Source organism: Hypanus sabinus, chromosome 4 (genome assembly GCF_030144855.1).
Source record: "Hypanus sabinus isolate sHypSab1 chromosome 4, sHypSab1.hap1, whole genome shotgun sequence".
NCBI lineage: Eukaryota > Metazoa > Chordata > Chondrichthyes > Myliobatiformes > Dasyatidae > Hypanus > Hypanus sabinus.
Genome location: NC_082709.1, coordinates 61,270,090 through 61,291,041, shown reverse-complemented (window position 1 = coordinate 61,291,041; position 20,952 = coordinate 61,270,090). Strand labels below are relative to the sequence as shown.

At 48.5% G+C, this 20,952-nt stretch overlaps 1 protein-coding gene across 4 annotated transcripts in view; it reads left to right on the top strand.

The window, feature by feature from the left end:
* LOC132392814 (collagen alpha-1(XVIII) chain-like) overlaps positions 1-20,952 on the top strand; it is a 269,811-nt gene that overhangs the window by 129,455 nt on the left and 119,404 nt on the right. Inside the window, exon 1 of one of the 4 annotated variants that reach the window (XM_059967216.1) lies at positions 13,391-14,264. The exons of the other annotated variants lie outside the window; for them this stretch is intronic. Within the exon in view, the coding sequence (XP_059823199.1) occupies positions 13,649-14,264 (616 nt within the window). The 5' untranslated portion in view covers positions 13,391-13,648. Of the gene's footprint in view, positions 1-13,390; positions 14,265-20,952 lie in introns of those variants that run through there. 4 annotated transcript variants of the gene reach the window in all.

Below are 20,952 nucleotides of genomic sequence, written 5' to 3'. Positions count from 1 at the left end.
TAATTAAGAGAGTGGGTTCACTTTTATAACTTTTATAAATGCCGATAACTTCCAACCTTGCTGACCCCAAAATCAGACAGCTCACTGTGTTGCCTCATCCTTTCAAGTAGGAAGTTGCCCTCAAAGATTAGATTTAAAGATCAGCTTTATCTGTCACACATACATCAAAACACAGTGAAGGGTTTCGTTTTGCATCGAAGAGCATCTGAGTCTTGAGGATTGTGCTGGGCACAGCCTTCAAGTTTGCCACACTTCCGGTGCCAACATAACAAGCCCACGACTCATGAATCCTAACTTTACACCATCCAGGCTATACTCTTTTCTCATTGCTGCCATCAGGAAGAAGGTACAGGAGCCTCAGTGCTCACACCACCAGGTTCAGGAACGGTTATTACCCCTCAACCAAGCTCTTGAACCAATGGCAATAACTTTACTCAACTTCATTTACTCCACCACTGAACCAGAGTCACTCAAGGACTCTGCATTTCGTGTTCTCAATATTTATTGATTTTGTAATTATATAATATAAAAAACCGGCATCCGGATGACTGCACTGGGAGTTAAGGGCTTTCTTCTTTCTTCTTCTATATAATAATTATTAACATTCTTTTCTCTTTCTCTTTGTATTTGCACAGTTGTTTTTATTTCACATTGTTGCCCGTCCTGTTGGGTGAGGCCTTTCACTGATTCTATTGTGTTTCTCGTATTTATTCTGATTGCCCGCCAGAAAATGAATCTCAGGGTTGTATATGGTGACATATATGGAGATGTAGGGCATAATATATGTACTTTGAAAATAAATTTTCATTGAACTTTGGAATGTGGGAGGAAACGAGAGCAGCCGGTGGTCACGGGGAGAAAGTACAAACTCCTTACCGACAGTGGTGGGTATCAGACTCTGATCAGTCATCGCTGGCACTTTAAACCAATGCGCTAACTGCTGTGCTATTGTGCCACCCCATATACAATAGATTTAAAGATGTTAAATTTTTTCATTTCAGTCCAATTAAAAAAAAATCCACTCTATTTCTCTGGCTTCATCTTAAATGAGGACAAATCCAATTGCAGTCCTGACAAAGGGTCTCGGCCCGAAACATCGACAGTGCTTCTCCTTATAGATGCTGCCTGGCCTGCTGCGTTCCACCAGCATTTTGTGCGTGTTGTTTTTTGAATTTCCAGCATCTGCAGATTTCCTCATGTTTGCAATTGCAGTGTTGCTTGGTTTAGTTTTCCCTCTGTTAGGAGATCGATTGTCCAATTGATTCCCAGGTGCCTTGCTGTTCTCCATGGCTACTCGCCATATCCCAGAGGCCTTTCCTATTCAAATTATACAAAAAATAGTCAATTGCTATACATAGTTTGAGACATGGTGTTACAAATTGGTTTCTTGCTCACTGATTTTAATTTAGCTCCTCATCTCATTCAAAATTTCCATCTCTGTCTTTGACTTCCATGATTCTCTAGTCTGGCCACTCTATGCAGTCCTACACTCTGCAGCCCCCTCCCCTTCTCCAGCTATCCAGATCCTCTGCTCCTTAAATCATTCTTCCTTTCTTTCTTCCTCTAAGATGCTCTCAGAATGTTAACTGTTGCTCTTGTATAGAGGCTACGTAGGTGTCTGAATATTTCTACAATCTTTAGTTTATGAATCTGTGGAATTCTCTGCCACTGGCAGCTGAGGAGGTCAAGAATTTGTATATATTTAAGGCAGCGGTTGACAGATTTCTTGATTGGTCAGGGCCTGAAGGGATATGGGGGGAAGGCAGGAGATTGTGGCTGAAAGCAAAATTGGATTAGCCATGATGAGATGGCAGAGCAGACTCGATGAGCCAGTTGGGCTAATTCTGCTCCTCTATCATATGGTCTTATGTATCAATATTTAATCTGTAATATTTGCTTTTAACTTTGACCAAGCTTTCAGCTTCCTATCAAATTTTGTCCGACTTTGCTCCCACTTTAAAGGAACAATATCAATTCAAACTGTAATTTCTGCTTAGCAAGAAGAGCATTGAGAAAGTGTCTGCATGTTGCTTGCATTCAATGCAATAACAGACGAGGCCAGAACTGCAGGATTGCACAATTTACAGAGGGTGACATGCTGAGTTCCTTCCACTGTCAATGTGGTTTTGTTTTGTCAGCTGTTCAAATCCAGCCGTGGACCTTCGGACTTGATCAGGTCAACTTGAACATTCAGTCCCAAACAGAATGAGTTTGAAAGGCATTATCTGATATTGGATATTGTTGTAAGAAACAATTAACCCTTCATATTTGATTAAAAAGTACATGCACATCAGTTAGTAAAACATATCCTACTACAGATGTATGTTCCAAACACTGAGTAAAGCAACCATCTATCATTGAAAAAGTTTAAACAGGTACTGTAAGTAGAGCTAGGACATATATGTGTGTGTGTGTGTATTTATATAATATATGCACACATTTCTTTTAAATTAGTGTACCTGAACCAGATATTGCTATGTATTCTTGTCTTCAAAGCAAAACGAAGTATATAAACTCAGCTGGGAGTGCCCCTCTTCCCTCATGGTTGATGTGACTAATTCAGTGGCCCAGAGCTTGCAGATAAGACAGGGTTGAGAATGACTGTAACCTTTTAAGAGCAGCCTAATCAGGAGGGGGTTGTCTGCAGTGGAGGGAGAACGTGCTAACTCCACGCAGGCAGCACCCGAGCTTGGTGTTGAATCCAGGTCTGGGGTGCTGTGAAGTAGCAGTCGAGCTATTTCAAGATCAGTCATCCAATTGTTATGCTTTTGTTGAATGTGTGACATCACAATACACAAAATGGCAGCACCTTTTTGTTTATTGCTCCTCAAACTATGTTACCCTACATTCTACTCATGAAGTGACTGGCTACAAAAAGCTCCAGTGGGGCAACACTCACCCTTAATTTGTTAACTGCAGCCAAGTTGCTCTCTTGATGATGGGGCCTGTGTTCCAGTTCCCAGGATCTTTTGCAACCAGACCCCTCCTCTGAAAGTCACCAAGCCTTGGTGGGCTCTATTGGGAGGTTTCCACGGGGCCCTTCTCCATACTGCGAACCAGCTGTGAGCATCCCGAATTGAAATTCGTTTCACTCCAGGAAGGAGGGGAAACAATTGGCTCGGTTCTCCCACACAGATTTAGACTCGGCATTTGTCCAGTATTCCCAAAATATTCTGGGGATGTCCTGGGAACGAGCAAGTCTTCTGGCAAATTCAACTGCAGATTTGGGAGTTTGCCTGAGACTTCAGTGCACTACGGAACTCTCATTTAAGTCACCCTTATATGACCTTGTTTGCCATTTCCATATCCAAGGCTTGGTGAAGGCTTCTGGAGGGACTAGCACAGATTGATCCCACCTTGTGTGATGTCTGCTGGGGCTTTTTGGTTTGGGTGGAACAACCCTCACTGGACCCCATTGGCTCTAAAGCAGAGGTTGTAAAAGGTGCTATAGAAAGCAAGCCTCTCCATGAGAAACTTGATTCATTTTTGTAATGTTCTATTTAAAGAGGGAGAGGAAAGAAATTAAACCAGGTGTGGGCTATTCAACATGAAGTTAAATGGAGTTCAGCGAGATCGTATCTAAACTTCTGATAAGATTATCACAGATGTGACTTAGTGTTTGATGATGCCCTCTTGTAACCGGATCCTGGGAATTGTACTCTCAAATATCTTTGCCGGCTCTGTGGAGAGTGGTAGCAAGGTTTCTCCCATTCCGAATGGAAACCTCTCCCCTCATCCCTACTGTTCGGTTACGAGGGTAGCTTTCGCTTTGCCACAGATCTGTGGCAGCTGCATACAATTGCAGAAGAGGGACGTTATCAGAGGAAAACAGAAATGGTGTAAAATTGGAAAATCACAAGAAAAATTTTCAATGACTTACATGACAAGAAATATGTGTTTCTGTGGCAGTAGTGCAGTTCAGGCATATAAAAATTGCAAAAATAAAGGAATGATGAGGTAGTGTTCATTGACTATTCGGAAATCTGATGGCGGGGGGAAGAAGCAGTTTCTGTAATCACTGAGAGTGGCTCTTCAGGCTCCTGAACCTCCTCCCTGATGGTAGCAATGAGAAGAGGACATGTCCTGGGTGATGGGGGCCCTTCTGGAGGCCCCACATTTTGAAGCTGCCCTTGGCATTGGGGAGGCTCATGGCCACGATGTTGAAAGGAACCTGGATATCACTGACAACTAACATGCAGGTGTAGCAGGCTATCAGGATGGCGAGGTTGGTAGAGCCACTGTCTTATAGTGCCAGAGGGCCAGGTTCAATCCTAAACCCTGGTCCTGTCGGGGTGCAGTTTACACGTTCCTCCTGCAATCGCATGCATTTCTGCTTGCGTGCTCCAGTTTCCTCCCACATCCCAAAGGCACGGTGCTGGTACTTTAATAGGCCTCTCTCTCAAATGTGCAGGTGAGCAGTAGAACTGAGAGGAGTTCATAGGAATGTGGGGAAAACTAAGAAGGATTGGTTTGAATGACTGGTGGTTGGCATCGACTCTTGGGGCTGAAGGCCCTGTTTCCATATGGTATCACTCCAGGACTCTGTGAATAAAGGTTAAGGCAGAAGTATTTCAGTATGAGCGTAACATTGTTGGACTGTAATTACCTATGATGAGATTATTACCTACAGTTTTGATCTTAAAAAAGATATACTTGCTGTAAAGGGAAGATACTGAAGATTCTTTAGACTGGTTCATCGAGCATAGAACAGTACAGCACAGTACAGAATGTCCGGTCAGAGATGTTTGCCAACCCTTTAACCTACTCCAAGATCAGCCTAACCCTTCCTTCCCACAAAGCCCTGGATGGTGAGCCTCAAGGGGAGAGATTGAGTAGACTGTGGCTTTATTCTATAGAGTTCAGAAGAACAGGCAGAGTTCTTAGAAAATTCAACAAGATAGAAATGGGGAGGATGTTTCCTATGGCTGAGAGTCGAGTTGGTTTCTAAAGTTTAGCAGTGGCACGTTTAGGAATGAGATAAAGATAAATTTCCTTATGCAGGGGGTAGAGAATCTTTGGAATTCTCTACCCTGGAGATCGTGGAGGCTCAGGCATCAACTGCACTGAAAACAGGGATCTGGTAGGAATTGGACAATATGGCTGACCTCCAACCTTGGGCAAGGGGTATTGAGGTAGGAGGTCAGCCATGAGCCTGTTGAATGTGAGAGCAGGCTCAAGGGCAAGAATGATCGACTGCTGCTCCTATTTCATCTGTTGTGTTATTCAAGGACTGTAGGTAGAGCGGTTTCGGAAGGTTGGTGTGCTGTCACTCAATTCATTAAAATAAACTGCAGGGAGGTCTGAGGCTGCAGGGAGGGTGAGGATACGGGGAGGGCGAGGATAGCAGAAGGGTGAAGATATAGAGAAGGCAAGGCTGCACATTCTCTGCCCAAAGTTGCAGAGTCTGAACCAATAACTAAGGATGTCACCACCACTGGAGGTTGAACTCATTTATTACAATGCAGAAGGCCACTCAGCCCATCGGGTCAATGCCCATTCCCTGGTTTGCAATTTTAGTAGTCACTTTTTCCTGCTAGTATTTCCTATTAGATACATCTAAAACGTGGACATCTCTAAAACAAGCACCATATGGGCGAGGAAAACTCCTCTGTAAACCCTTCTTCATTTTACCAATTTTCCTTACAACCCAGAAACCATTGGGCCCATTGGGTCTATCCCATTCCCCTGCTACCTTTTCCTATAATTTATTCTCCCCTCATACGCATCAACTCTATCACTCACCTTTACACTAGGAATAATATAAAAGGCCAATTGACCTACCGGCCAGTGCATCTTTGGGATGTGGGAGGGAACCAGAGCATAAAACTTACCAGTACAGCACAGGAACAGGCCCAACATCCCACGATGTTGTGCTGAACTAATTGAGCTTGTGACACCTAATCCCTTCAACCTGCACATGGCTCACATTCTCCATTCTCTGCATATTCACGTGCCTATCAAAGAGTCTCCTAAACATCTCTGTCTTATTTGCCTCCACCACCACCACCCTAGTAGCACATTCTAGGCATCCATCACTCTCTGTTCAAAAAAATACTTTGAACTTCCCCCTTCTCACCTAAAATACACACCCTCTAGCATTAGACATGCTGACGCTGGGGAGAAAAAAGATACTGGTTCTCTGCTCTATCTATGCCGCTGATAATTTTATCAACTTCTATCTTGTTCCCCTCAGTCCAGAGAAATCAACCCTCGTTTGTTCAACCTCTCCTTAAAGGACATGATCTCTAATCCAGGCAAACTTCATCTGCACCCACTCCAAAATCTCCACATCCATTCTGTAGTGAAGCGACCAGAATTGAATGGGGGAACTCACAGGGAGAACATGCAGACTATATTTCCAGCATTGCCTTGTGAGTTCCCTCACCACCGATGCCGATTGGTCCAGTGGTCTGTGGTTGACTTACTTGCGCTATGGTCCCATAGCCCAGTCATTCCTCAGTCATCAGTGCCCCAGCCCATGGTGCCCCGGTCGTCCTGCTGCCTCTCTGGTATACCCACTGCAGTATCAGGACCTACTTCCTCCCAGCCTCCTCAGAATGGTGGAGCCCATGGAGAGAAGACACTTGCATTCTTCTGCAGGTGCCTTTGTTGAATTTGGTTGCCAATCTTCATGAGGAGCAGCTTCCTCTAAACTGAGGCCTCCTCCCCGCTTTAATGTGCCCTGAATTTCGGGCCTACAATTGCATCCCAAACAGCATCAGTCAGCTAGAATTTCTTTTGCAAACTCATGAAGGTAGAATAAAGAACACACTTCCATATTCCACAGGATGTCTTCAGCCATATTGAAAAACATCAAAGCAGTCCAAAAACACCTGGAGGAGGGAGGACAGTGTCTGGTGGAGGGGAATGAGCAGAGGCCTGAACACTTCTCCCCAAAGAACATCATATCAAGAAAATGCATCTTTTGGATTGGTCAGGGGTTGCACATGCCCTCAGCTGAGGAACCAGTAGCAGTAGAAATGCTGGAAATATTCAGCCGATCAGGCAGCATCTGTAGTGAGAGAAACTAGGTTAACATTTCAGGCCAAAGACCCTGTGAGGATGAGGTAATGGTGACTTGGAATGCTGTGTCTCTTTGAAAGCCTCAATAGCAAAGTCCAAAGGTGGAAAAGTCAATCAAATAAGAACTTCTCAAAGTGAATAGGACTTTGATACAAAGCATTCAAATGCTCCCTGAGACCATAATTGTTTAAATATTTTCTCAAGTCTAATGGATTCCACTTGTGAAACTTGTGCTGCTTGCAATCCTGTGTTGAAGGTTGTTAGACTGTCTGTCGTTCTGTTCTGACACTGGAGAACTGGGTTTCACCACAGGCCCAACCCAAGAACAGTTGCAGAACCACAGTCGGTGCACAACGATCACTCCCCCTCAATTAGCTGAAACGTGTTTTGTCCTTTATTGCATGAAGGCTGGAGAGCAAATTACAATCAAAGCAACCAATTAGTGAGCTTGTAGTTCTTGATTCTGGAAGTTTTCTTCTTTTTATCTTGTCTATCTTCCTTCACTATACTTCTCACCTTCACTCTTTCCTTCCATCTCTCTGTCTACTCTTCCTCCACACACTCTTAACCTTCCCTCTCTTTTTGCTCATCCTTTGTTTTTTCTCTTTCCCACTCTCACTCAACGCCCTATTCCTCTCTCTCCTCCCTCTCTTTTTCAAGCCCTTTCTATTTGCTCCTTCCCTCCCATATCGTCTTTGCTTGCCTGGACCTTTCTCTGCTCCAGCCTCTCTATTTCCTTACTTTCCCAAAAGAGAGGGCGTATATTAGAGTGAAAGTTAGTAGGATGTTAGAGGATTGGGAAGCTTTAAAAAAACAACTAAAATGCCATGGGAGAGAAATGATAAAATATGAGGGTAAGCTGGTCAGTAATATTAAAGAGGATACCAAAAGTTTGTCTAGATATATACAGAGTAAAAGTGAGAAGAGAGTGGACTGGTGGAAAATGACGCTAGAGAGGGAGTAAAGGGGGGCAAAGAAATGGCGGACAAACTGAATAAGTATTTTCCATCAGTCTTCACTGTGGAAGGCACTAGCAGTATGCTAGAACTTTGGGAGTGTCAGGGGGCAGAAGTGAGTGTAGTTGTTATTATTTAGGAGAAGGTGCTAGGGAAACTGAAAGGTCTGAAGGTAGATAAGTCACCTGGACCAGATGGACTACACCCCAGGGCTATGAAAGAGTAGCTGAAGAGATCGTAGGGGTATTAGTAATACTCTTATGAGAATCACTAGATTCTGAAACGGTTCGAAAGACTGGAAAATGGCAACTGTCACTTCACTCTTTAAGAAGGGAAGGAGGCAGAAGAAAGGAAATTAATTATAGGCCAGATAACCAGACTTCAGCAATTGGGAAGATGTTGGAATCCATTATTAAGGATGAGGTTTTGAGGTATTTGGAGGTATATAAAGAACAATACAGCACAGTACAGGCCATTCCGCCCACAATGTTGTGCCGACCCTCAAACCTTGCCTCCCATATAACACGCCACCTTAAATTCCTCCGTATACCTGTCTAGTAGTCTCTTAAATTTTGCTAGTGTATCTGCCTCCACCACTGACTCAGGCAGTGCATTCCACGCACCAACCACTCTCCAAACCTTTCTCTAATATTCCCCTTGAACTTCCCTCCCCTTACCTTAAAGCCAAGTCCTCTTGTACTGAGCAGTGGTGCCCTGGGAAAGAGGTGCTGGCTGTCCACTCTATCTATTCCTCTTAATATCTTGTACACCTCTATCATGTCTCCTCTCATCCTCCTTCTCTCCAAAGAGTAAAGCCCTAGCTCCCTTAATCTCTGATCATGATGAAGATATGATAAAGAAAGCCAAAGTCAGCATAGTTTCCTGAAGGGGAAACTTGCCTGACAAGCATGTTGGAATTCTTTGAGGAAATACAAGCAGGATAGACAAAGGAGAGTCAGTGGATGTTTATTCAAAAGGCCTTTCAAAAGGTGCCACGCATGAGGCTGCCTAACAGGATGAGAGCCCACAGTATTCCAGGAACAATCCTAGCATGGATGGAAGGTTGGCTGACTGGCAAGAGGCAAAGAGTGGGAATAAAGGGGGTATTTTCTGGCTGTCTGCTGGTGAATACTGGTGTTCCACAGCAGTTGGTATTGGGGCTGTTTCTTTTCATGTTATTTGTCAATGATTTGGATGATGGAATTGATGGCTTTGTGGCCAAGTTTGCAGGTGATACAGAGATAGGTGGAGGGGCAGGTAGTGCAGAGGGAGCAGGGGTCTGCAGAAGGACCTAGACGGATTGGGAGAATGGACACAGAAGTGGCAGATGGAGTATAATGCAGGGAAATGTGTGGTCATGCATTTTGGTAGAAGGAATGAAAGTGTAGACTATTTGCTAAAGAGGGAGAAAATTCAAAAATCAAAGCTGCAAAGGGACTTGGGAGCTCATGCAGGATTCCCTAAAGGTTAACTTGCAGGTTGAGTCAGTGGTGAGGAAGGCAAATGCAATGATAGCATTCATCTTGAGAGGACTAGAATATAAGAACAAGGATGTAATGCTGAGGCTTTGTAAGTCATTGGTCAGACCACGTGGAGTAGTGTGAGGGTCCAGAGGAGATTCTTGAGAATGATTCTAGGAATGAAAGGGTTAACATATGAGGAGTGTTTGGTGGCTCTGGGCCTGCACTTGCTGGAGTTTAGAAGAATGGGGGGGGGGGGGGAATCTCATTGAAACCTATCGAATACTGAAAGGCCTAGAAGAATGGATGTGAGGAGGATATTTCCTATAGTGGGTGAGCTTAGGACCTGAGGACACAGCCTCAGAATAGACAGGCATCCATTTAGAACAGAGCTGAGGAGGCTTTCTTTTAGCTGGATGGTGGTAAATCTGGAATTCATTGCCATGGGTGCCTGCATGGGAGGCTGTCACTGAATATACTTAAAGTGGTGATTAATAAGTTCTTGATTAGTCAAGTCATCAAAGGTTACAGGGAGAAGGCAGGGGAATGGGCTTGAGAGGGTTAATGTTAGCCGTGATGGAATGGTACAGAAGACTTAATGGGCTGAATGGCCGAATTCTGCTTCTGTGTTGTATGTCCATTCCTCCTTTCATCTTGTTTCCCTATTGTCAAGGGTACTTAAACTTGATGCCCTCGCTTCTTTCTCTCTCCTTCCGCTTTCCTTCCTCTCTATCCTTTGCTTCTCTCTCCCTTTCCCTGCTGATCACCCTTCGCTCAATCTCCCCTTCTCCTTTTCCATCTCGTCATCATTCTCTGCCATCTTCCACTTCCACTCTTCCCCAATCCCTCTCTCTGTCCCTCTGCCTCTTTCCCACTTCTCTCCTGTTTACCTTCTTTCTCTTCCCCCCATCTCCTCTGTTTCTCCCCTCCCTCCCCTCTCTTTCAATCTCCCTCCCAGTCAGAGTCTGTGTTTTGAAATCAGAGTTAGCGAGTACATAAGAGACCCGAAGCTTCCCAGAGCCGAAGGGGATGTAAAGTCAAGGTTACAATCAGATTCAGCCAAGAGCTTACTAAATATCAGGACAGGCTCAAGGGCCTCCATCTGATCCTGATTTATATGTCCCACCTCTTTCCCTCCCCCACCTCCCCTCTTACTACCCTTCACCTCCACCAGCCCTCCCCCATCAGCCTCTCCCTCTTCCCCTCTCTCACCTTCTGTCCCCTCTCCCTCACTGCTTTTCATGCTTCTCTCCTGCTTCTCTTCTCCCCTCACCCCTTCATAATCTGTCTCCCTTTCACTCCTTCCAACCCCTTCCTTTCTTCTCTGACCCCTTTGCTCTCTAAACTACCTCCGTCTCTACTTTACCTGCCCCCTCCCTCCCCACCTCTTTCTCTTTCTCTCTCCTTCTCTTTCTCCTGGTCCTTCTGCCTTCCCCCCTCTTTTTCTCCCTCCCACTTCCCCTCTCCCCCTCTCCCTTCCCCTCTCCTTTTCTCCCTCCCACTTCCCCTCTCCCCCTCTGCCTTCCCCTTTCTTCTCCCTCCCACTTCCCCTCTCCCCCTCTCCCTTCCCCTCTCCTTTTCTCCCTCCCACTTCCCCTCTCCCCTGCCTTCCCCTCTCCTTTTCTCCCTCCCACTTCCCCTCTCCCCCTCTGCCTTCCCTTCTCCTTTTCTCCCTCCCACTTCCCCTCTCCTTTTCTTCCTCCCACTTCCCCTCTCCCCCTCTGCCTTCCCCTCTCCTTTTCTCCCTCCCACTTCCCCTCTCCCCCTCTGCCTTCCCCTCTCCTTTTCTCCCTCCCACTTCCCCTCTCCCCCTCTCCCTTCCCCTCTCCTTTTCTCCCTCCCACTTCCCCTCTCCCCTGCCTTCCCCTCTCCTTTTCTCCCTCCCACTTCCCCTCTCCCCCTCTCCCTTCCCCTCTCCTTTTCTCCCTCCCACTTCCCCTCTCCCCCTCTACCTTCCCCTCTCCTTTTCTCCCTCCCACTTCCCCTCTCCCCCTCTCCCTTCCCCTCTCCCCCTCTCCCTTCCCTTCTCCCCCTCCCCCTTCCCCTCTCCCCCTCCCCCTTCCCCTCTCCCCCTGTCTCATTCCACGACATTTAAAAGGCACTTGGACTGAGTAGGTGGATTGGAAAGATTTAGAGCAGTAAATCTGGGCAAATGGATGGAGCTCAGATGGGCATTTTGGTCAGCACTGACTGCCTGTTTCCGTGCTGTATGACTCTATGACTGTCCTTCCTTTCCGCCTATCACCCTCTCTCCATCTTCACTCCTTCACCTCTCTCTTTGTCTGTTTCATCCCTTTCTTTGTGAACCCCTTTTCTGACACCCCCCTCTCTTCCTTTCAGTCTCTTTCTCCACCCCCCTCTCTCTTCCTTTCTATCTGCGTCTCTCCCTCCTCTTTCACCTTCTCCCCTTCCGTCTCCTCCCCTCCTTAGCTCTCAGCCAGATACCGAGACAGACACTCTCCCCAGCCGTCTGCGTGGTTGTGTGTGGGATTTTGCTGTGCCATGTTTGGGCTGCAGTGTTTCCTGCCTCACCGCCGTGCCTAGGGTTGCAGGATAGGGCACTTTGGTGCAGTCCCACATGGGATCTTGCTGATGAGGCGGCTGGTGGATGAGTGCTTTGGAGTTTGCTGGGACGCCTGAGGGAAGTGGACAGGGCAGGAATCTCGGATAATTCGACATTCCTGGGACTTCAGTTGTACTGGACTGGTGGAATTTGCACACTACTGGGTGTGAGTCCGATTAGTAATAAACACACCTCCATTTCCCTACATCTTACACTTTACACTGTGGTGTAGTGAGTTTCCTGAAGTTAAAGGGGACATCGGAGCGCACAGTGGCAAGTTTGCTCATGTTGCTGTCCCCAGTCCCTCACCCGGCCTCATGCTCTGATTCCTCACCCCTGCCCTTTGGCTGGGTACCGGACCCAGGGTGTCTGAGTTGAGCTGGGTGCAAGCCTGGCCAGTGAGGGAGAGGGAGTGCGGGCAGCGGAGGGTTAACAGAAAAGGGAGCCTGTTTCTCGGTGTGGGAAGCTAAAGCACAACTGGTGAGGGGAGGAGGCCGAAGCCGAGGGGCGGAGCAGATGCAGAGAGAGACGGGTTTCCCAAACTGTCTGTGGGTCAGCCGCCAGATTCCTCACAGCACGGGGATTTTACAGGACCCCCCTGACAAATCCAAGGCCAGCCCTGGTCCCACCTCCCCTTGTCCACCGTTTCTATCCGGACACCCAGGCAGGACGTGTGCTCAGTGCAGGGAATGCGTGCACCTCTGTCGGGACTCTGAGTGTGGCTCCGTGCGCCAGAATGGCAGGGAAGTTGCAGCTGGCCGTCTCCTGCCTGTTGTGGGCATCCGTGCCACCGGCTGCCTGCTGGTTGGGCTGGTTCGAAGAGCCTGACACCACCACGCCCGTTCCGGAACCTTCCTACCCCCCGGCCGCAGCCCACCTCAGCTCCTCCCCGCCCACCGCAGGGGACGGGAGCGGCTCCAGTGAAGACGACCTCGCTCAGGTGGGAGCCAGGATACTGGACGTGGCAGACGGCATCCAGCACCTGCTGCAGAGCTGGGAGCAGCCAGGCAACGGGAGGCCAGCGGCAGGACAGAAGGACGCCAAGGGACCCCAGGCTAATGAGCCCTCTGCTCTGCTGGCGCCCAATGGGACTGCACCCACAGCAACAAGAGATTCCCTGGCAGAGCAGACAGACCAAACGGAAACCCTGACACCCTCGCCCATCACCCCCTCATCCACCTTCCCTTCCCTTCCCTCGTCCTCACCCACCCCCCTCCTCCCCTCACTCACTCTCAACCACCCCTCCATCCACCATCGGGCTTGACACCTCCTCGACCCACCCAGCCACTAGTCAGCAGGTGGGCCAGCCCAGCCAACTGGACGCCACGCCCCGATCAGAGAGCCCGCTAGCGAAGAGACGCTGTGACTCCCGCTGTCCAGGTAGCCTGCTCCAGACGCTGCCGCACCCCGCTAATGCAAGGAGAGGCGGGCCTCTCCCAACCAGTGCTTCTGTTTGGGGTCCCTTGACGGAGCCACGGAAGAACGGTCTGGAAGCTGTGACTGGCACCCTGGGAATTGGTGGATCGGTGACCAGCCACCGCCGAGCCTCACCGACGGACAGCCCGGTGCATGAAGCCGCCCACTCGCGAGTGGCAACGCCTCCAACTAATCAGCTATCCCATGATGCTCTAGAGGGTGGCCGCAACATGGCGGACAGGCAGGGTGGGGACTCGAGTGACGGCCAATCTCTCCTCAGCGATTGGGGCACCGAGGCTCCGTCTAGGCATGATGGGATAGCGGCGGATAACTTAAACCAAGCTAACAGGCCGGTACTTAATCACAGTATAACTAATGGTGTGCTGGGCCCCTCTGCTGCTGCTGTGGGAGCTACGCTGTATCTACTAACCCCAACTAAGGCTCCGGTGCTGGTGGCTGCTTTACAACCTCGCTCCGGTCGGACTGTGACTGTCTCGGCACCTCCTGGACCCTCTGACTGCCCTCCGCTGCCCACCGCATTGAAATTCTGCCGCAAGCTGGGCCACGGGAGCTCTCGGCAGGCCGGCGCAGCAGAACCTCGGGAGTCCTTGGTGGGCTTGGGCCACCTGTTGTCCTCCCACTGCCACCCAGCCCTGAAGCCTTTCCTCTGCCTACTGCTGGCACCAAGGTGCGACTCCCCTCCCCGCCCACCTTGCCGTGGCTTCTGCGAGTCCGTGCGGGACAGCTGCTGGACTGAGTTAGTGGGCACTGGCCTCCAGCTGCCCTGTCACTCTCTCCCCAGTGAAGAGGAAGGGTATGGGTGCCTGTCCCTCAATGATAGCCGAGGTAAACCAACACACAAAGTAAAAAACAATTACACCCCTCTGCTTGGAAGCCCAAGAGAGTCTCAGTGTTTTGTCTTAACAGTGAGAGCACAGAGACTTTTAAGTACTTGCTAAGGTATTTATAAATGGTACTCAGTGACAGGATTTGTAGCCTGTCATTAACGTAATACATCTTTGGTCTAACAAGTTTTGGCACTGAGGAGCAGGGTTTACTTGATGGTGGTGGGGGGAGTGTGTTAAAGAAAAAGAGGGAGATGGAGAGGTTTTAAGGTGTAGGTTCAGAGACTACTGGCTCTGCAAATGGTAGCACAGTCACTGACAATGGAATGAGGAAAAGCATTTGACAGGTTGGTAGGTAGAGTAATCTACTCGTGGAGCTTCTGCTTATTGGAATTGCTGCAGGAAGACGTTGCCATGTGCTGTTTGTAATGGTAGTGATACAGTTTTATTTTAGAAGTTGAGGAGTGCCTGGCTAAACAAATTGCTGAAACAACAGAACACGATGAAAGTGATTCCTCTCATTAATGGATTAGAGGCGGCGGTGTAGCGACCTGTGTGTAGAAATTCTATATAAAGGTAGGTGTGTGTATGTGTGCATGTGCGCGCCCAGAGAGTGGGGGATGTAAACGTGTGCCTGTGATGGGAAAGTGATTACTGTACCCCTGAATCAGGGGGGATAACTTCACTCTCCCCAACACCAAAATGATTCCACAACCTATAGACTCACTTGCAAGCACTCCTCGACAGATTCGCAATATTTATTTATTATTAATTTGTTTCTTTTTTTTATAGCATTTGCCAAATTTGTTGTCTTATGTACATCGGTTGTCTGTCTGCATGATTTTTCATTGATTTTATTGTGGTTCTGAGCACTTACTGTGAACACCCACAAGAAAATGAATCTCCGGGTTGTACATGCTGACATATATGTACTTTGGTAATAAATTTACTTTGAACTTTGAAAATGTGGGTCTGTAGGAAGAATGTCGATGCTTTGGAAACGGGGGGTGTGCAGGGAGTTGGGTGTATGTGTGTGTCTGGTTGGTGCGGGTGTGTCAGGAGGTTGTGAATGTGCCGGTGTAAATCAAGGTCTGTAGCAAACCTGACCAAATCACTCCAGTTATGGAGTTGTTTGAAAATGTTTCTGCTTAGCGCTGCCAAGTTTCATCAAACCTTTCTTTAATTCGAAGCGCTTGCTGAGACAGCTGTTGGCTGAAGGTTTCAAACTGGGCCAGCAAACAGCCGAACATCTGCCGCTCGGGTTAATCCTGATCCAAGCAAGGCATTCCCTGGCACGGCAGTGCCAGGCAAGCTTCATCCGTACGGGGGTGCGGGGTGGGCAACCTGCCACGATTCCATTGGCAACGGGGAGTCTGGGACGGCTTTGCACCCGGTACACTCCCCCGACCTAAACCATGCCTGTTGGGGGTAATTGGCCACGGTCCTGATCTGTATGTGAGCAGTAGATCTGGGGGGGGGGGGGTGGGGGCTGATGGTGGTGGAGTGAATAGGAATGCAGGGAGAATAATTACCGGGAAAGTTTGGTGGGGAAATGAGATTGCACTGTAGACTGTCAGAGACCCGATGGGTCTTCTGCCTCCCCTTGTGTTTCAATGAGATCTGAAAAGGTACACTCAGCAGGCAGTAAATCTGTGTGTGACTTTACTGTCTTCTTTCCAGTTTCACCCTATTAGTCACACTGGGATTAGTTGTCACCTATTTGGTCTTAGTTGTCTCCAAAGGTTTTCTGACGAAGCACATATTCCGGTCAGTATAAATCCTGAACAAATCACAACAGATATGGAATTGCTAGAAATGTGACTTTTCACTTTGTTCCCCCCCCACCCCCGACCTAGTCTCACCTATTAACTTCCAACTTGTACTCGTCCTCCCCCACCCACCTCCTTATACTGGCTCCTTTCCCCTTCCTTCTCAGTCCGAACTGTCGGCAGTTTATTCCTCTCCATAGATGCTGTCTGACCTGCTGAGTTCCTCCAGCATTTTCTGTGTGTGTGGGTGTTACTCTGCATTTACAGCATTTGCAGAATCTCTTGCGATCCTGATGAAACGGGAGGTTGTAGTTTTTAATTTTTAAACCGGCCTGCTGTAACAAAGTGACTGACCCTATCCAGGGAGATAGTAATTGGGCCTGAATCACGAGAATGGTTGCCCGAAAGGTTTGGGTGTGAATTGCTGGTGCTGGATTGGAGTGGGAGACCTTGGTCAAAGCAGTTGCTGCAACCTCCGTGTAATTGAACTGGTGATGCCTAGAGACAGCTACTGTACAGAGTGGGTCTTCATGCCATGAAGCATTCCATACTTCAGCAGTGGAAGGGAATGTCACAAGATTAAAATTGTAGAAGTGTGAAAAGGCCAGAATCTGCAGCTGTTTGACATGCAAAATTCCACTGCATTTTGGCATTGTACGCTTCAAAAACAGAAGGGCATTTCAGCTTCTAACACTTCTTGAGGTTAGCTGAGGGGTCCATCCTACCTGGCCACTACCAGCAAGTTTTGGCCAGTTACCTTCTTTCAGAAGATAAAATAGACCAAAGCTACTGGAATGTGAACCAAAAGAGAGAACACTGGAGGAACTGAGTGGGTGAAGCAGCATTTGTGGATGCAAAAGGTGTAGGTGGACGTTTTGCATTGGGAAGAGGAAGAATAGTTAATGTAGGGTGGTACGAGAGGCTGGGGTTAGGAGCAGAGGTTGTTGGGTGATAGGTGGAGCCAGATGGGAGGGGACGACAGGCAGATGGAACCAGGTGAAATGGGGGGGGGGTGGGAGGAGGGTCTGCCCACTACCTACCACCCTCTGACCCACCCAATTCCACTACAGCGGGCCTCAGTACTCCTGGCTGAGATTCCCACCCCTCCTCCAACACCTTTGATCATCTGGCCAATCCCTGCCCGTCCTGATCTCCTCCTTTTGGATCTCTGTTCTTGACAACAAGAAGAGCATGTGGTTTAAGGGTAGAGCCAGAGAGTGGAAATACAGGGTGGAGTCGTACAGTACCCTCAATTAGACCCTGTTGGCCTAGGTGCAGTATTAGACCACTGTTCAGACAATCAGGCATGACTACTAACTCTTAGCCCACTTACCAATCAAGAACCTGTAAGTCTCTGGCTTAAATACACCCAATGACCTGACCCCCACAACTCTCTGTGGCATTGAATTCACCAGGGCTCATCCATTTCTAAATGGACATTGAGCCCATGACACTAACTCACTACTTTTTATTTCTGGTCTTTTTTGACTATTTAGTTTAACTTTTTAATAGACACATATATATACTTACTGTAATTGTTTTTTGCCCCTCTATATTTATATATCGTGTATTTCACTGTACAACCTTCAGAATATAAGAACTCCTCCCATTAAAAACAGAACAACTTTATCAATCTCATGCACTGGTTCTCCAGTTAATTACTTTAAATGTCTCCTCTTTTCTATCTTCCCCTCTGTCTATCAAAGCTCCTCATACTTCAGTCTAAATCTTCCCTGCATCTTTTCTGCTGTTAAGCAGATGGCAATGAATACTCCTCGCAAGGGTCACTGGAAGAATGCTGAGCAGAGTGGCTACCCGTGCTGTCGAATGAAACCCTATTGTCCATCTCCTTTGGCATTGTGCATAGAGGCTGTATGAAGTTGTCAGTGAAGGAAAGAAAGATGTCTTAAAAACAGCCCTTTCCTCAGTCCAGAATGTTTCAAAAAGTTTCCTTGTCAATGAAATACTTGTTAAGGTTTAGTCCCCATTGTAGGACACAGCCAATTTGCAAGTAGATGACCGTGAGACAAGATCATGGAAAGCCGTTTTTATGACAAATAGCTAATTTTTTCCGATGGTGGATAACTCACCTGTTGGTCTTCCAAATAAGGTCCCGGGTACTTTTATGAGGACAGGGTGCCTTTTATTTTAGCAACTCTTCCTTACGTTTATGTATCACTGATCCAGCAATTGCTATAGTTTGCCAGTAGTGTGCAGATCAGTGGGAGACTCTGGCGGGGGAGTTAATGAGAATGTGATGACAATAAAATAGGATCAGTGTAGGATTAGTGTAAAAGGATGTTTAAGCGGCCTGTGTGGGCCTGTCTCTGTTACTGTGCCTCTGAATTCTTGACCTCCTGACTCTGAGTGCTACTGACTGAGCCACAGCTGAACAGAGTTAGAAGAAAAACGAACAATTAAATGCCTATGCACAGATACAACTATTTCCCAGTGACAGTTTGGCGTCTCATGGGTCAGCAATAAGAGTGGTGTGCAAGTATATTGGGAAAATGTACAGTGAAATATTTCTGACTGATTGCTGTAAAAGTTCTGTTTCCTGGTTGGTATTAGTTTATTATATGAAATATCCCATAATTTAGTACTGGAGGTGATGACCATAAAGGCTAATATGTAGATTTATCAAAGGACCAAAATGTGTGATACCTTTGAAACCAGTTCACCAAAGTTGAATGACACACACAGCTTATGTGTTTCAGAGACAAGAGGTGGGTTTTAGGGTCCATATTTATCAAAGGGAAAAGGGTAGGGATTTCAAAGCTGGAGGCTGAAGGCGCAATGAGAAGAATTAAGCGGGGAAACAGCAAAGGTGCAGAGATCGTGCGGGACTGTGGGCCTCAGGAGGTTGTAGAAGGGATAGAAATGGAGTGAGGGTGGGGGACTGTGGGCCTCAGGAGGTTGTAGAAGGGATAGAAATGGAGTGAGGGTGGGGGACTGTGGGCCTCAGGAGGGATAGAAATGGAGTGAGGGTGTGGGACTGTGGGCCTCAGGAGGTCGTAGAAGGGATAGAAATGGAGTGAGGGTGCGGGACTGTGGGCCTCAGGAGGTTGTAGAAGGGATAGAAATGGAGTGAGGGTGGGGACTGTGGGCCTCAGAAGGGATAGAAATGGAGTGAGGGTGCGGGACTGTGGGCCTCAGGAGGTTGTAGAAGGGATAGAAATGGAGTGAGGGTGGGGGACTGTGGGCCTCAGAAGGGATAGAAATGGAGTGAGGGTGCGGGACTGTGGGCCTCAGGAGGTTGTAGAAGGGATAGAAATGGAGTGAGGGTGCGGGACTGTGGGCCTCAGGAGGTTGTAGAAGGGATAGAAATGGAGTGAGGGTGGGGGACTGTGGGCCTCAGGAGGTCGTAGAAGGGATAGAAATGGAGTGAGGGTGCGGGACTGTGGGCCTCAGAAGGGATAGAAATGGAGTGAGGGTGCGGGACTGTGGGCCTCAGGAGGGATAGAAATGGAGTGAGGGTGCGGGACTGTGGGCCTCAGGAGGTCGTAGAAGGGATAGAAATGGAGTGAGGGTGGGGGACTGTGGGCCTCAGAAGGGATAGAAATGGAGTGAGGGGGCGGGACTGTGGGCCTCAGGAGGTTGTAGAAGGGATAGAAATGGAGTGAGGGTGCGGGACTGTGGGCCTCAGGAGGTCGTAGAAGGGATAGAAATGGAGTGAGGGTGGGGGACTGTGGGCCTCAGAAGGGATAGAAATGGAGTGAGGGTTTGGGACTGTGGGCCTCAGGAGGTTGTAGAAGGGATAGAAATGGAGTGAGGGTGCGGGACTGTGGGCCTCAGAAGGGATAGAAATGGAGTGAGGGTGCGGGACTGTGGGCCTCAGGAGGTCGTAGAAGGGATAGAAATGGAGTGAGGGGGCGGGACTGTGGGCCTCAGGAGGTCGTAGAAGGGATAGAAATGGAGTGAGGGTGCGGGACTGTGGGCCTCAGGAGGTCGTAGAAGGGATAGAAATGGAGTGAGGGTGCGGGACTGTGGGCCTCAGGAGGTTGTAGAAGGGATAGAAATGGAGTGAGGGTGCGGGACTGTGGGCCTCAGAAGGGATAGAAATGGAGTGAGGGTGGGGGACTGTGGGCCTCAGAAGGGATAGAAATGGAGTGAGGGTGCGGGACTGTGGGCCTCAGGAGGTTGTAGAAGGGATAGAAATGGAGTGAGGGTGCGGGACTGTGGGCCTCAGGAGGTCGTAGAAGGGATAGAAATGGAGTGAGGGTGCGGGACTGTGGGCCTCAGGAGGTTGTAGAAGGGATAGAAATGGAGTGAGGGTGCGGGACTGTGGGCCTCAGGAGGTTGTAGAAGGGATAGAAATGGAGTGAGGGTGCGGGACTGTGGGCCTCAGGAGGTTGTAGAAGGGATAGAAATGGAGTGAGGGTGCGGGACTGTGGGCCTCAGGAGGTTGTAGAAGGGATAGAAATGGAGTGAGGGTGGGGGACTGTGGGCCTCAGAAGGGATAGAAATGGAGTGAGGGTGCGGGACTGTGGGCCTCAGGAGGTTGTAGAAGGGATAGAAATGGAGTGAGGGTGCGGGACTGTGGGCCTCAGGAGGTTGTAGAAGGGATAGAAATGGAGTGAGGGTGCGGGACTGTGGGCCTCAGGAGGTTGTAGAAGGGATAGAAATGGAGTGAGGGTGCGGGACTGTGGGCCTCAGGAGGTTGTAGAAGGGATAGAAATGGAGTGAGGGTGGGGGACTGTGGGCCTCAGAAGGGATAGAAATGGAGTGAGGGTGCGGGACTGTGGGCCTCAGGAGGTTGTAGAAGGGATAGAAATGGAGTGAGGGTGCGGGACTGTGGGCCTCAGGAGGTCGTAGAAGGGATAGAAATGGAGTGAGGGTGCGGGACTGTGGGCCTCAGGAGGTTGTAGAAGGGATAGAAATGGAGTGAGGGTGTGGGACTGTGGGCCTCAGGAGGTTGTA